General features: G+C 42.3%; 1 protein-coding gene across 1 annotated transcript in view; it reads left to right on the top strand.

The window, feature by feature from the left end:
• The first annotated feature begins 5884 nt into the window (after positions 1-5884).
• FREM2 (FRAS1 related extracellular matrix protein 2) overlaps positions 5885-14468 on the top strand; it is a 381530-nt gene continuing 372946 nt past the window's right edge. Inside the window, 2 exon segments of the mRNA XM_014453017.2 lie at positions 5885-7793; positions 7795-11329. Coding sequence (XP_014308503.1) covers positions 6150-7793; positions 7795-11329 — 5179 coding nt within the window. The 5' untranslated portion in view covers positions 5885-6149.

Below are 14468 nucleotides of genomic sequence, written 5' to 3'. Positions count from 1 at the left end.
GATTGTTTTTCAACTGATAGGCAAAGGGAGGCCAGAAAAAAATTTATCAACATGCTATGTTAAAAAAAAAAGGGTTTTTTTTTCACATTTAGAGCAAGTATGGGTTGAGAAATGCAACCATAATGGGACTAGGATTTGAAGAAATCTAAATGAAAAAATAATGGTGAACTGAACTAGGATGATGATAGCAATGGAAACAGAGGATAGTTGTGAAAGACATTCTGGAGATAGATTCTCTCCAACTTAATGACTGATTGCAGAGAATGAGGGGAATGATGGTCAAGGTAACTTGTATGGTAAAAGTAAACCCATAGAAGGTTTATAAATCTGGTGAGAAAGTTGAAATAGTATATATAGATGATTCAGAAAGAGAGATGTGTGCATAGTTTGAAGAGGTATTGCTATTGAGGGAGATTGGTACTACAAAAAAAAGGAGATACACACTGAGTGGCCAGATTATTATGACCACTCCATCAGTACTTCATTGGGCTACCTTTTGCCTTCAATACTGCGGTGATTCTTCTAGGCATTGACTCCACGAGATGTTGAAAGGTGATGCGAGGAATCTGACACCATGCCTGATGAATAGCACTGTCCAGTTCTGTGAGATTTGATGGTTGTGGAACCAGCTGTCTAATGGCTCTTTTAACTTCATCCCACAAATGCTCAATTGGATTGAGATCTGGTGATTGTGGGGGCCACCAAACAAGGTAAAGTCTCCCTCATGTTCTTGAAATCACTCCTGCACAATATGAGCACCATGGCATGGCGCATTGTCTTGTTGGAAGAAGCCATCTCCATTGGGATAAGCCATCAACATGATAGGATGATGTTGATCAGCAACAATACTTAGGTATGTTGTGCTATTCTGACGTTGTTCCACACGAATTAAAGGGCCCAAATCATGCCAGGAAAACATGCCCCAAACCATAACACTGCCTCTACCAGCTTGAAGGGTTGTACTCATGCATGTGGGGTGCATGCTTTCATGCTGTTGCTGCCAAATTCTCACTCTGCCATCTGCATGATGCAACTGGAAACGTGATTCATTGGACCACATGACTTTTTTCCAATGCTCAACTATCCAATCCTTGTGTTCCTGTGTGAATTGGAGATGTTTTATCTCGGTAACTGCAGACAGCAAAGGTGTTCGAACAGGCCTTCGGCTTCCATATCCCATACGATGCAGTGTATGGCTAATTTGCCTACAAATGTCAGGTGGTCATAATAATCTGGCAACTCAGTGTGTATGTGTGTGTGTGTGTACACATTTTATCTTTTCAATAACTTCATGAGGGTAGTTGAGGCAATATTTTCATCTTTTCTACTGTTTTCCAATCATAATTTTAGAGACAGGGACTTGTAGCTTTAAGCAGGCAAGTGGGAAGTCTGCTTCAAAATAACTGGCTCCTAATCCAGTGTTTTCTCTTCTTCCCCATAACAGATACCCATCTAAACATAACTTTGTAAAATCTAGGTGTCTGTGATGCTATGTGTATCACCTAATAATAGATTCATCTTGAAAATGCACTTATCCTTATAGAGAATTTAATTTTATTTTATATTGCTAGGTTTTTAATTTTCATTTGGTTAAAAATATTTTCTTAATGTTGTTAATGTAAGCTGTCCATATCAATGAATGCAAATGATTTTCCATATATTTTTTAAAAAGCAGCACTTGATCCATAGGCATGAGCTCTGACCTAGTAGTAGTTACACATTTTTTATTAACAGGGTTAGGTTTTTTTTTTTGGCAAGGGTGAGAACTACCGCCTCTGACCAAAGAACATCAGGAAGCATAATGTCAGCCTAACCATAAATTTGGTCTTATGGCATCAAACACCAAAACCACAGGGGAATCAAAGGGGAATTTGTTCATGAAGTCTGAGTTTCTTGGTTTGTAGTTAAGGAGATTGTAGTTGCAAAACAAAGAGAATTACTGCAAGTCACATAGTTAGTGGATGTCAGACTCAAGGCTAGAACCCTGCTCTTGGTCAATTAGTCCTTTAGCATTACTGTGAAATCAGTGAGTTTGGTGTTTATAGTCAAGCTATGGTTTTGAAGCTATCAGAGAATAAAATTGTGTTGAGAACTATTAAAGACTAGAGTCCTGGTGCACAAATTCATGCACCAGTGGGGTCCCTTGACCTGGCCTGCGGGATCGGGCCAAAACTGGCTCTCGGACATCCCCCGAGGGGACCTGGATTGCGAGAGGTGCAGGCCAGGGCAAGGGACCCCACTGGTGCACTATCGGGGCCAGGGAGGAATGCAGAGGTTGGCCAGCTGGGGAGGGATCGTGGAGGGCTCCAGGGCGTGTCTGGCCCATCTCACTCAGTCCCAATTGGCTGGACCCTAGCAGCAAGCTAACCTATCGGTTGGAGCGTCTGCCCCCTGGTGGTCAGTGCATGTCATAGTGAGTGGTTGAGCGACCTTAGCATATCATTAGCATATTACCCTTTGGTTGAATGGACAACTGGACAACCAGACACTTAGCATATTAGGTTTTTATTATATAGGATGCTTGGGGGTAAGGGTGCTGGGAACTGATATGCATATATGCATAACCCATGGACATAGGCAATAGAGTAGTAAAGGCCTGGCAGGGATGGGTACCAGATGGAGGGGGTCAATGGGGAAACAGACTCACAAACAAACAAACAAACAAAGGGGACATCTGTAATACTTTCACCAATAAAGATAAATTTAAAAGAAGATGCTTGGTATAAAACTTTGATCATTCACCTGTAAGTATTTTTAAGGTGCCTATGAGGCAATCTCCTCTTTTGGTTTTATGAGCTAACAGAGGAACATAAGAAAAAGTGAAATTCTGTAATGACACTGTAACATTCAAAATTTAACCAAATGTATCTTTAGTTCCAGTCTGACTGTAGAGTCCCAGACCTGCCATCCAGTTTCTAACTGAATGTCTTGCCTGCATCGTAAATTCATTGCATTCTTCTTTTATTTTAGGAAACAACATTTTTATTTTAGGAAGCAAAATCTTAGGTCACAAATCATTCAAGTTTAAACTTTAAGTTAAAAGTTTTAGCTTTAAGTTGATTTGAGGAGACATTTTGGTATGTTTATCATATGCTAAACAAATTTAAGAATTCATTTGAAAGGATATTTTGCCCAGAGTATATTCAGGAAGTGTTAAAAGGCTTAAGAAAGTAAAAACTGAAGATTTAAGCTGAGACTTTTAATAAATTACAAGTTTGTCAATTTATTTTACCTCTTATGATATTGAGAATGTTGGCTGCAAAATAATATTTTCTTTCTAATTTAAGTATAGAAACTTTTAACACTGGTATATTTATCCAAAAGAAAGATCATCATCATCAATAATATTTCCTTTAGAGGAGAATTTAATATTTTGATATTTTATCAATAATCATAATGCAACATATATTTAAGTAAATAACAGTATGTGTTACCTTCTATGTTGATAAGAAAAGAACTAAAACATTTATTTACTCCACCCCCCCCCCGCCCCCAATAATAAGCCCTAAGGTTCACTCTATCACTTCAATCAAGGCAGGCTAATCAAAGTTAAAAAAAATGTAGTCTATTGATTTCCTTAAAAATAAATTCTTTTACCATGAAACAAAATACTAAACTCTGCCCTTTAGACATACTACCGTACTTCAAATGCTGATCTTATTTGTCACTGCTTGAAAGTGAAACAGAGTTAGACTTTAAAAGAAAAGAAAACCCTGGAGCTACTTGGGAAGCATTAAGGGTCAGTCTGTTTGCCTGGTTCTGGCCAGAACATACCCAGAGTCACAAGGCCTAAATAAGGGCCACTTTATTTTCATTTCAAGGCCTAAATAAGGGCCACTTTATTTTCATTTGACATTTTTCAATCAAAGCACATAACTAGAATTTGAAATATAATATATAACGAACCATATTGTGAGATTGATGTTCTATTTCACTTAGCATCTTCCTACTTGTCTTATTGGTGAAAAGGAAATAATAGACTTTTCCTTGTCACTGCAATTTGAATTCTGTATGCAATAATAAAGAAGCATAATAAAAAAATAATAATGCCAAAGCAAATTGAAAATTGGTGAACAGTTAGATGGGGATTTTCTTGTATGTTGAAAATACTGGCCACAAACTTTCTATGTTCCTAAATGTTCATTTTGTACTAAATTTTGAAATGTATTCATCCATTGTAAGGGAAGTTAATAGCTCCCCAAAAGTATAAAATATAGAGAATAAACAGTATTAATTTAATGAGCTAAATATTATTTGTTTGGATGAGTGCTTTTTTGATCTCTCTCTCTCTCTCTCTCTCTCTCTCTCTCTCTCATCTGAAAGATTTCAGAACTTTCCATCTCTTGACCCTAGGGACACACACTGCCCAGGGGTGCTTCCTGGAGCAGAATCTGACACCTTCCAACAATACTTATGTACAAAGATTGTGCTGTGGCCTGGAAAATAGTACTCAATGTGTCAGGAGGTGATCAAAATCCCAGATTGGAGGAACTCAGGCTAAAGTCACAAAAGGGTTAAAAAGATAAATGCTTCTTACTGAAATATGCCCACATATGCACCCTATATCTTCAACTTAGACTGAAATTTTAAAGGGCATAACAGTTTCTTATACTGCTTTCTTTCCCAAGTCTAAAATATATTTAAGCAGGAAAAGGGCAGAATGACCATTATTCCAATTCTATATTTCAATTAATAATCTGATTATTATTATTGGGGAGAAAAGAACATCATTCTAAATGAAACATTTTGGTTAGTATAAGCAAGACTGCTCAAGGAACTGATCTGAAAATGGTTGGGTTTTCATTGTGAGGATTTGGGGCGTGGGGGATGGGCAAGTGGAGGGTAGTTAGAAAACCTCCCAGTAAGGAAATCTATACCTTTCTAAAACCAGACAAACACAAGGGGGCAGTTAGAGCTCAAGCTCTGATTTCAAAACTGGCTAACTGAATGAGAGCTAACCTATTTTAGTTTACCCTTGGGATATTTATCAGTTCCCTTGGCAGGCAAAGAAACGTGAGGCTGACAAGTGGGTTTAGTTTGCACTTGGTCTAATTGCTGTGAGGACAGCTGGAACCTCTCTAATGACAGCTACAATAGCTATGGCTTCGGAAGAGCTTGGGGCTACATTCCCTAAAATTTACACTTTAGTTCTAGCCTCCCGATTCTGATCAAACTGTGTTTCTCACGCATTCTAAATGTATTTTTTTACTTTTACTCTGTGAACTTTGTTTGCAAAGGAGGGACTTATTAAAAACTCACCAACCTAAGGGCTATGTTTATTTTAATTTATGAGGAGACAGTAGTGGGGGGGGGTTGGACTGGGGCGAAGGGGGAAGTTCAACTAATTCTAGCTTTGGCTTTTAGTTTCAGCTGTTCTTTTGCAAATATGCTTCAGATCCCCACCCCCCTACCCCACACCCCACCCCCCAAACTGCAAGCCATCCTGGGTTTCGATTCAAACTCAAGCGGCATTGCTATAACTTTTCTCACGGGTTTGCAAGTTTCCGTGAGAAATAACCATCCCTGCGCGGAATTCCATTGAATTTGGGGGATGGGAGCTAACATGGGTAATCCTGGGTCGCAGGTACTTGAAGTGAATCTAGCCCAATGGGCAGCCGCCTGGAGCTGAGCTCAGCTGCCCTATTGGAGAGCGAGGAGGGCAGGGCAGGCAGCTCCAGGTCCTTCACTTGCAAGAAAACTTGTTGAATCTTCTCTCTCCTCCCCTCCCAGCGCTTTGCCCGCCTCCGTCCCTAGGAGCTGATTGGCAGAAATCACTATCCAACCCTAGACTCTGGGCCTCCTCCGGGACCTAGGATTGGCCTACAAGAAGGACTGGGATGAGGGGGTGCAAGGGGGAGGGATTTCCCTTAAAGCTCAAGCTAGGTCCTGGGACCAGGGAAGGAGGAGTGGAGAGACTTAGTTCCCGCGACTGAGCCGCGAGGCCTGGAGGACTTATCCTCCCCCGCTGCAGTTCCAAGCCAGAGCGCGCCAAGCAATTTTCTCATCCTTCTGGCCCAGCTTCGGCTACAAGCAGGACCCCCACGCAGCGCGCGGAGTTCCTGGCACTTTCCGAAGGGGTCTATTGCTCCCTGCCCAGAGACTGACTGCGCGCTCTCGGACTTACCTGTTAGAGCACTAACACCTGGACCATGCACTTATTCAGGAACCCCAGGATAGCCTCCCACGCACGCCGGGTAGCCAAAGCCACCAGTTTTCAGCCAATGCCTCGGCCTCCGCCACGGACCCTGCTGCTGCTGCTGCTGCTTCTCCTGCCACTGGTAAGCTGCCTTCCAGCACAGCCCGATGCCCCCGGCCGGGTGTTGCTGTCCTCAGGTCTCCCGGGGGTTGCAGGGGTCCCCGCCGAGGAGGCTATAGTAATGGCGAACCGTGGGCTCCGGGTGCCTTTTGGCCGTGAGGTCTGGCTGGATCCACTGCAGGACCTGGTGCTGCAGGTGCAGCCGGGGGACCATTGCACGGTGACCGTACTAGACAACGACGCTCTGGCCCAGCGGCCTGGCCGCCTGAATCCCAAGCGCTTCCCCTGCGACTTCGGTCCTAGAGAGGTGAGCTACTCTCACCTGGGTGCGCGCAGCCCCTCGCGAGATCGCATTCCGCTGCAGCTGCGCTATGACGCGCAGGGAGAGACTGCAGTGCTTCCCTTGGTGCTGGAGGTGGTTGTGGTCTTTACTCAGCTGGAAGTTGTGACTCGGAACTTGCCTCTGGTCGTGGAGGAGCTGCTGGGGACCAGCAATGCTCTGGACGCGCAGAGCTTGGAGTTCACCTACCAGTCTGAGACAGAGGAGTGTCGTGTGGGCATCCTGTCTGGCTTGGGCACGCTGCCTCGCTATGGGGAACTCCTACACTACCCGCAGGTCCCAGGACTAGCCAGCGAGGGGGATACCCAGGAGCCTCTCCTGATGGACTGCAAAGCTTTTCAGGAGCTAGGTGTGTGCTACCGTCACACAGCCTCCAGTCGCTCACCAAACAGAGACTGGGTGCCCATGGTGGTGGAGCTGCACTTGCGAGGGGCTCCTGTGGGCAGCCCTGCTTTGAAACGCGAGCACTTCCAGATGCTGGTGAGAATCCGAGGAGGGGTTGAGAACACTGCCCCCAAGCCCAGTTTTGTGGCCATGATGATGATGGAGGTGGACCAGTTTGTACTGACCGCCCTCACCCCAGACATGTTGGCAGCTGAGGATGCTGAATCTACCCCTGACTTGTTGATCTTCAACCTCACCTCCCCATTTCAGCCTGGCCAGGGCTACCTGGTAAGCACTGATGATCGCAACCTGCCGCTCTCCTCCTTTACTCAGAGAGATCTGCGCCTCCTGAAGATTGCCTACCAGCCACCCTCTGAAGACTCTGACCAGGAGCGTCCCTTTGAGTTTGAGCTGGAGGTAGTAGACCCAGAAGGAGCAGCCTCAGATCCCTTTGCCTTCATGGTGGTGGTGAAGCCCATGAATACACTGGCTCCGGTGGTTACCCGCAACACTGGTCTCATTCTCTATGAGGGCCAGTCTCGGCCCCTCACCGGCCCTACAGGCAGTGGACCACAAAACTTGGTCATCAGCGATGAAGATGACCTAGAGGCAGTGCAGCTAGAGGTGGTGGCTGGGCTCCAACATGGTCACCTCATCCTTCTGGTTGGCTCCAGTGGTAACCCTGTCACTAAGGCCTTTACAGTAGCTCAGCTAACAGCTGGTCAGGTGGTCTACCACCATGATGACAAAGATGGCTCACTGAGTGACAACCTGGTGCTTCGAATGGTAGATGGAGGACACAGGCACCAGGTGGCAATTCCTATTCCCTATCACCTTAGTGCCTGTGGATGACCAGCCACCAGTCCTCAGTGCCAACACAGAGCTGACACTAGCAGAGGGTGAAACAATGCCCATACAACCCTTTGCTCTCAGTGCAACTGACATAGACTCAGATGACTCTCTGCTGCTTTTTGTGCTGGAGTCTCCCTCAACTACAGGCCATCTGATTATCCGCCAACCTCATCCTCCACAAGAGGTGGAGCAGCTTAGTGGAAGTCCTTGGAAGAAACAAGGAACATTTTATGAGAAAATAGTGACAAAGTGGCGGCAGCAGGACATAACAAAGGGGAGGCTGTTCTATATGCACTCTGGGCCCCATAATCCTGGACCAGTGATGGATCAGTTCACATTTCGAGTTCAGGATAACCATGACCCCCCTAATCAATCTGGGCTACAGAAGTTTGTGATCCGCATTCATCCTGTGGATCGCCTCCCTCCAGAGTTGGGCAGTGGCTGTCCCCTTCGGATGGTGGTGCAAGAATCCAAGCTTACACCGCTGAGGAAGAAGTGGCTGCAATACACTGACCTGGACACAGATGACCGAGAACTACATTACACAGTGACTCAGCCTCCAATGGACACAGATAAAAACCACTCGCCAGCCCCATTAGGAACCTTGGTCCTGACTGACAACCCTTCTATCGTGGTGGCCCATTTTACCCAAGCCCAGATCAATCACCATAAAATTGCTTACAGACCTCCAGATCAAGAACTGGGAGTGGCTGCCCGAGTGGCCCAGTTCCAGTTCCAGGTGGAGGACCGAGCTGGGAATGTAGCTTCAGGCATCTTCACCCTTTACTTGCAGCCAGAGGACAACCAGCCACCTGAGATCCTCAACACTGGCTTTACTACTAAGGAGAAAGGACACCACATCCTGAGTGAGTCTGAGTTGCATGTGAATGATATAGACACTGATGTAGCCCACATCTCTTTTACTCTAACACAGGCGCCCAAACATGGTCACATAAGGGTGTCTGGACAGATACTACCTGTAGGTGGGGTTTTCCATCTGGAGGACATAAAACAGGGTCGGATTTCCTATGACCATAGTGGGGATGACTCCCTTACTGATAACTGCTCCTTGGAGGTCAGTGACAGACACCATGTGGTGCCCATAACGCTCAGAGTGAATGTCCAACCAGTGGATGATGAGGTGCCCATGCTGAGCCTTCCTGCTGGCACTCTGGGGTCCTACCTAGATGTTTTAGAGAATGGGGCTACTGAAATCACTGCCAGTGTTATCAAGGGGACTGATGAAGACACTGATGATTTAATGTTGACTTTCCTCTTGGAAGATCCACCCTTATATGGAGAAATCCTGGTCAATGGAGTTCCAGCAGAGCAGTTTACTCAAAGGGACATCCTGGAGGGCTCTGTTGTCTATGCCCATACCAGTGGTGAGATAGGCCTATTGCCCAAAGAGGACTCTTTTAACCTGAGTCTGTCAGCTATGTCTCAAAAATGGAGAATAAGTGGCAGTACTATCCAAAGAGTTACTGTGTGGGTGACCATCCTTCCTATTGACAACCAGGCCCCAGAAATTTCTGTAGGTGAACAGTTTATAGTAATGGAAGGTGATAAAAGTGTCATAACCTCAATGCATATAAGTGCTGAAGATATTGATTCCCTAAATGATGACATCCTGTGCACTATAGTTATTCAGCCTACCTCAGGTTACGTTGAAAATATTTCTCCAGCACCAGGCTCTGAAAAATCAAGAGCAGGGATTGCCATAAGTGCCTTCACACTGAAAGATCTCAGGCATGATCATATTAACTATGTCCAGAGCATACATAAAGGAGTGGAACCTGTGGAAGATAGATTTATATTTCGTTGTTCTGATGGCATTAACTTTTCAGAAAGACATTTTTTCTCTATTGTTATCATTCCCACCAATGATGAACAGCCAGAAATATTTATGAGAGAATTTATGGTGATGGAAGGCATGAGTCTGGTGATTGATACGCCCATCCTCAATGCTGCTGATGCTGACATTCCCCTGGATGATTTAACTTTCACTCTTACCCAATTTCCTACTCATGGTCGCATCATGAGCCAGCTGATAAACAGCACAGTTTTGGTCAAAAGCTTTACCTTGGACCAGATCATAGAGAGTTCCAGCATTATTTATGAGCATGATGACTCTGAGACCCAGGAAGATAGTTTTGTGATTAAACTAACAGATGGTAAGCACTCTGTGGAAAAGACAGTTCTCATTATGGTTATCCCTGTTGATGATGAGACCCCCAGAATGGCCATTAATAGTGGATTAGAAATAGAAGTTGGGGAAACCAAAATTATGAACAATAAAATATTAATGGCAACTGATTTAGATTCTGAAGACAAATCATTGGTTTATATAATTCGTTATGGGCCAGAACATGGATTATTACAGAGACAAAAACCTATGCATGCCTTTGAAAATATCACAATGGGCATGAATTTTACCCAGGATGAAGTGGACAGGAACTTAATTCAATATGTCCATTCTGGGCAAGACAGCATTCAGGACCTAATTAAATTTGATGTGACTGATGGAACAAATACCCTCATAGATTGCTATTTTTATGTATCTATTGGGAGCATTGACATTGTCTTCCCTGATGTGATAAGTAAGGGAGTGTCCTTGAAAGAAGGTGGTAAAGTCATCCTCACAACAGACCTCTTAAGCACTAGTGATTTGAACAGTCCTGATGAAAACTTAGTGTTTACCATCACCAAGGCTCCCCTGAGAGGTCTCTTAGAATGCACAGATCAACCTGGAGTGTCCATCACATCTTTCACTCAGCTTCAACTGGCTGGAAACAAAATCTACTACATACACACAGCTGATGATGAGGTGAAGATGGACAGTTTTGAGTTTCAAGTCACTGATGGACATAACCCTGTCTTCCGGACATTCCGTATCTCCATTAGTGATGTGGACAACAAAAAGCCAATTGTCACTATCCATAACCTGATTGTCAGTGAAGGTGAAAACAAGCTGATCACTCCCTTTGAACTCACTGTTGAAGACAGAGATACTCCTGATAAACTCCTAAAATTCACTGTCACCCAGATGCCTGTTCATGGTCAACTCCTACTTAACAATACCAGGCCTGCCATGGTTTTTACTAAGCAAGACTTAAATGAAAACTTAATCAGCTATAGGCATGATGGCACTGAGTCAAGTGAAGACAGCTTTTCCTTCACGGTAACTGATGGCTCCCATACAGAGTTCTATGTTTTTCCTGATACAGTATTTGAAACAAGAAGACCCCAAGTGATGAAGATCCAGGTCTTAGCTGTTGACAATAGTGTCCCCCACATTGCAGTGAACAAAGGAGCTTCTACACTTCGCACTCTGGCCACTGGCCACTTGGGATTCATGATCACAAACAAAATATTAAAAGCTGAGGACAGAGACAGCCTGTGTTTTTCTCTTAGGTTTATTGTTACAGAGCTCCCTCGACATGGATATCTCCTCAACTTGGGCAAAGGCAACCACAGTGTCACTCAGTTCACACAAGGTATGGTTCATTTTTCTTTCTTTATAACCATTGGGCATTTCAGGTCTTATTTCCTGAGGATATGGCTATCACTGTAAACATTATTAAGTAGAGGCTCAAATGATATTCTAAGTGAAAGAAGGAAAGGGACATAAAGGGAAAGGGAAAATTCAGGGACCTTCTTTCCTGGCAGAACAGCTCCTTTCTTGCCATGTGTCCCACTGCAGTGACCTTCACTAGAGAGAGTATTGATATTTTTTTATATAGCAGCAAGGGTTTCTGCCAGAACAGGAGCCAGACTTTGGTGAATTAAAATTGAAGCAAGCTTTTCAGCTCTGTGCCATTTGCCACACAACTGTCTCTGGAGCAGCCTGATTTGTATGCTGCAAATAGTTTATGAAGCATTTTAACATCACAGAGAGATGTGCTTTCTAAATTGTGTATTCAGATTATTATTATTAAATAGAGCCTACAAATTTATATTACTTTGATTAATTTTTAGAGCATTGTTATAATACTATTATAGTTGGTAGAAACTTTGTAACTAAAAATCTGTATTTATACTTTGTAGATTTTATAATTTTAATATTTCCAGACAAATACCTGTCCAAAGACATAAGAAGTAAACATCTATCTAGATTTATAAAAATATATACAAGGCATGTTACTATGGTATACACAAAGTAAGAGAGTATAAGAAGACATGATGTATAAGAAGACAGTATTTCTGTCACCAAAATATGCATCCACTTCATTACTAAGAACTTGAAGATATGTTAATAAAAGTAATAGTATAAGGAGAAAATTATTATTGTTATTTTAAAATATGTTTTTATTGAATTTTTAGAGAGTAAGGGAGAGGTATAGAGAGATTGAAACATCCATGAGGGAGAAACACCAATCGGCTGCTTCCTGCATGTCCCCTACTAGGGATCAAACCTACAACCTGGGCATGTGCCCTGACCCAGAATTGAACCAGGGACCTCTTGTTTCATGGGTTGACACTCAATGACTGAGCCACATTGACCAGGCAAAAATTATTTTTTTAATTTCAAAACTTTTCTCTGCCCTGTTTCAAACTCAATAAGAAACACTGGTTGCATCTACATTCATTTGCATTCTTGAGGCTAAAGTATTTTTCTAACCTAATTTTTTGTGTGTGCAGACATAATCTCAGACAGGAAGTGCAGGTGACCTAAGCAAAGTTACTCAGGGAATGAAGGGAGAAGCCAGTTCAGTTTGCTGGCTTGGGAGTTAGGGCTCTGCTCTCTAGAACCTGTGATTTTCACTACAAAGGGCTTTGGGTTACTTTCATAAAAATCTCACCATGTCAGAATGCAAACTTGATCTATCCTATGTGGGCTCTCTGGGTAGAGATGGAGTTTAACCCTAGGACATCCCAGTGGGGGTATTCTTTTCATGCAATAGTGTTGTGCTCTTAGATAACCAATGCTTTAATAAACAAAGATGTCACAAAGTGTAGTGCTAAAGTGAACTGTTTCTCTGATTTAGATGCTGGCAAATAGTCCTACACTCCAACCTTCTGATTCTTGGCTGAAAGCCTGAATATATCCTCGGGCCCGCAGGGACAGGAAAACCTCAGAGTGACAAGTGTCATGCCAGATCAGCAGGAAACTTGTGTGTGAAGGCTTTCTGAGGATAGAGATGCCATGTTATCTTAGATTGGTTTGTTTTCATGTGAGTGAAGAGGATGAAAGGAATACAGGCTTAGGCAAAAGTAGGTTTAAGTATCCACTTTCGCTGGTTGTTGGTTAAATTACCAGCCATCATTACCAAAAAGATAAATCATAAGTAAGGATACAAAATAATACCAATAATAACAATAAGACAAATAATATAAATAATAATATTTAATAAATAAATAATAATATAAGAATAAACTCTATGTTCCATGCACTCACAAATATAAACTTACTTTTGCCCATCCTATATATTGGAGGATAGAAAAATGTTACTTCAAATCACTTGTCTGACCAGATAAAGGATTCCAATGTTAAAGATTTTTTTAAAAGAAATTTTAGGATGAAGACAGGCAAATGTGCTATTTCATTACAGGTGTTACACTCACTAACTTGGACTCACCATGGTCATATGTAAATGAAGAGTAGTAGTAAATTTATTATAAAAAGTAAAGGTAAATTTCTAAGATTTCTTTTTAAAAATAAATTGTCATAACCCAATAAAAACTCAAATATTGATAAGAAAAATTATTGGTATTTAATAATATAGCACTCATTTGAACAAGTTGAGACTGGAGTTTGGCTCATAGCAGATATTTATGGGGATTAGATAAATGAGTAAACATCTATCATAGAGCTACCATGGCTGCTCTTCTAGTAGGGGAAATGAAAGAAGTGCTTAGAGTGAGGACTATGCAATCTCTTTATTTGTTTTTCTTTTGTTATTATGAAGGGATAAGCTAAAATATATTTTGATTGGTTTTCAATGCAGTAAATTAAATTAATTTAGCACGCGTGGCCAGAGAAAGTTATTCCTAAATTGACTGATGAAATGATTGATAGGAGAAAAACTAATTAATTTATAAAATGTATTAAATTTCATTATTAGAAAAAGTTAACAAAGTGGAATTAGACAAATTATGGAAATTATTTAGTTATTTTAAACTTTACCTCTCTGCTAAGATGACCCTGCTCCCTCAACTCTAGGTCAAAATCACTTTTCTCAAATACCTGGATTTTTTTTTTTCTTGTGAGACCTCATTTATAAATCATTTTTAGAAATTTCCCCTAAGTTTTTGAACCAGGGTATAGTTTCAGCCATGTTAATGAACTTAGAATTTTTCAAAACCCATGGAATGGTTGTGTGGATATACTGAAATACATTCAATACATATTTAATATTTAGAAAAAAAAATCTAGTTAATTGTTAGATGTTTGCTTAAAGAAGATTACATTTTGGCTTCTAGGTTTTTATTTTCCTAACTAGAGGCCCAATGCATGAAATTTGTGCACGGGAGGGGGGGTTCCTTCAGCCCAGCCTGCACTCTCTCCAATCCTAGACCCTCGGGATGTCCAACTGCCGGGATCGGGCCTAAACCGACAGTCAGACATCCCTCTCACAATCCTGGACCGCTTGGCTCCTAATCGCTCCTAATTGCCCCTAACTCCCCCCCCCCCCA

This window comes from Myotis lucifugus, unplaced genomic scaffold, assembly GCF_000147115.1.
Source record: "Myotis lucifugus unplaced genomic scaffold, Myoluc2.0 scaffold_19, whole genome shotgun sequence".
NCBI classification, from domain to species: Eukaryota; Metazoa; Chordata; class Mammalia; order Chiroptera; family Vespertilionidae; genus Myotis; species Myotis lucifugus.
This window is presented reverse-complemented; position numbering and strand designations above follow the sequence as displayed.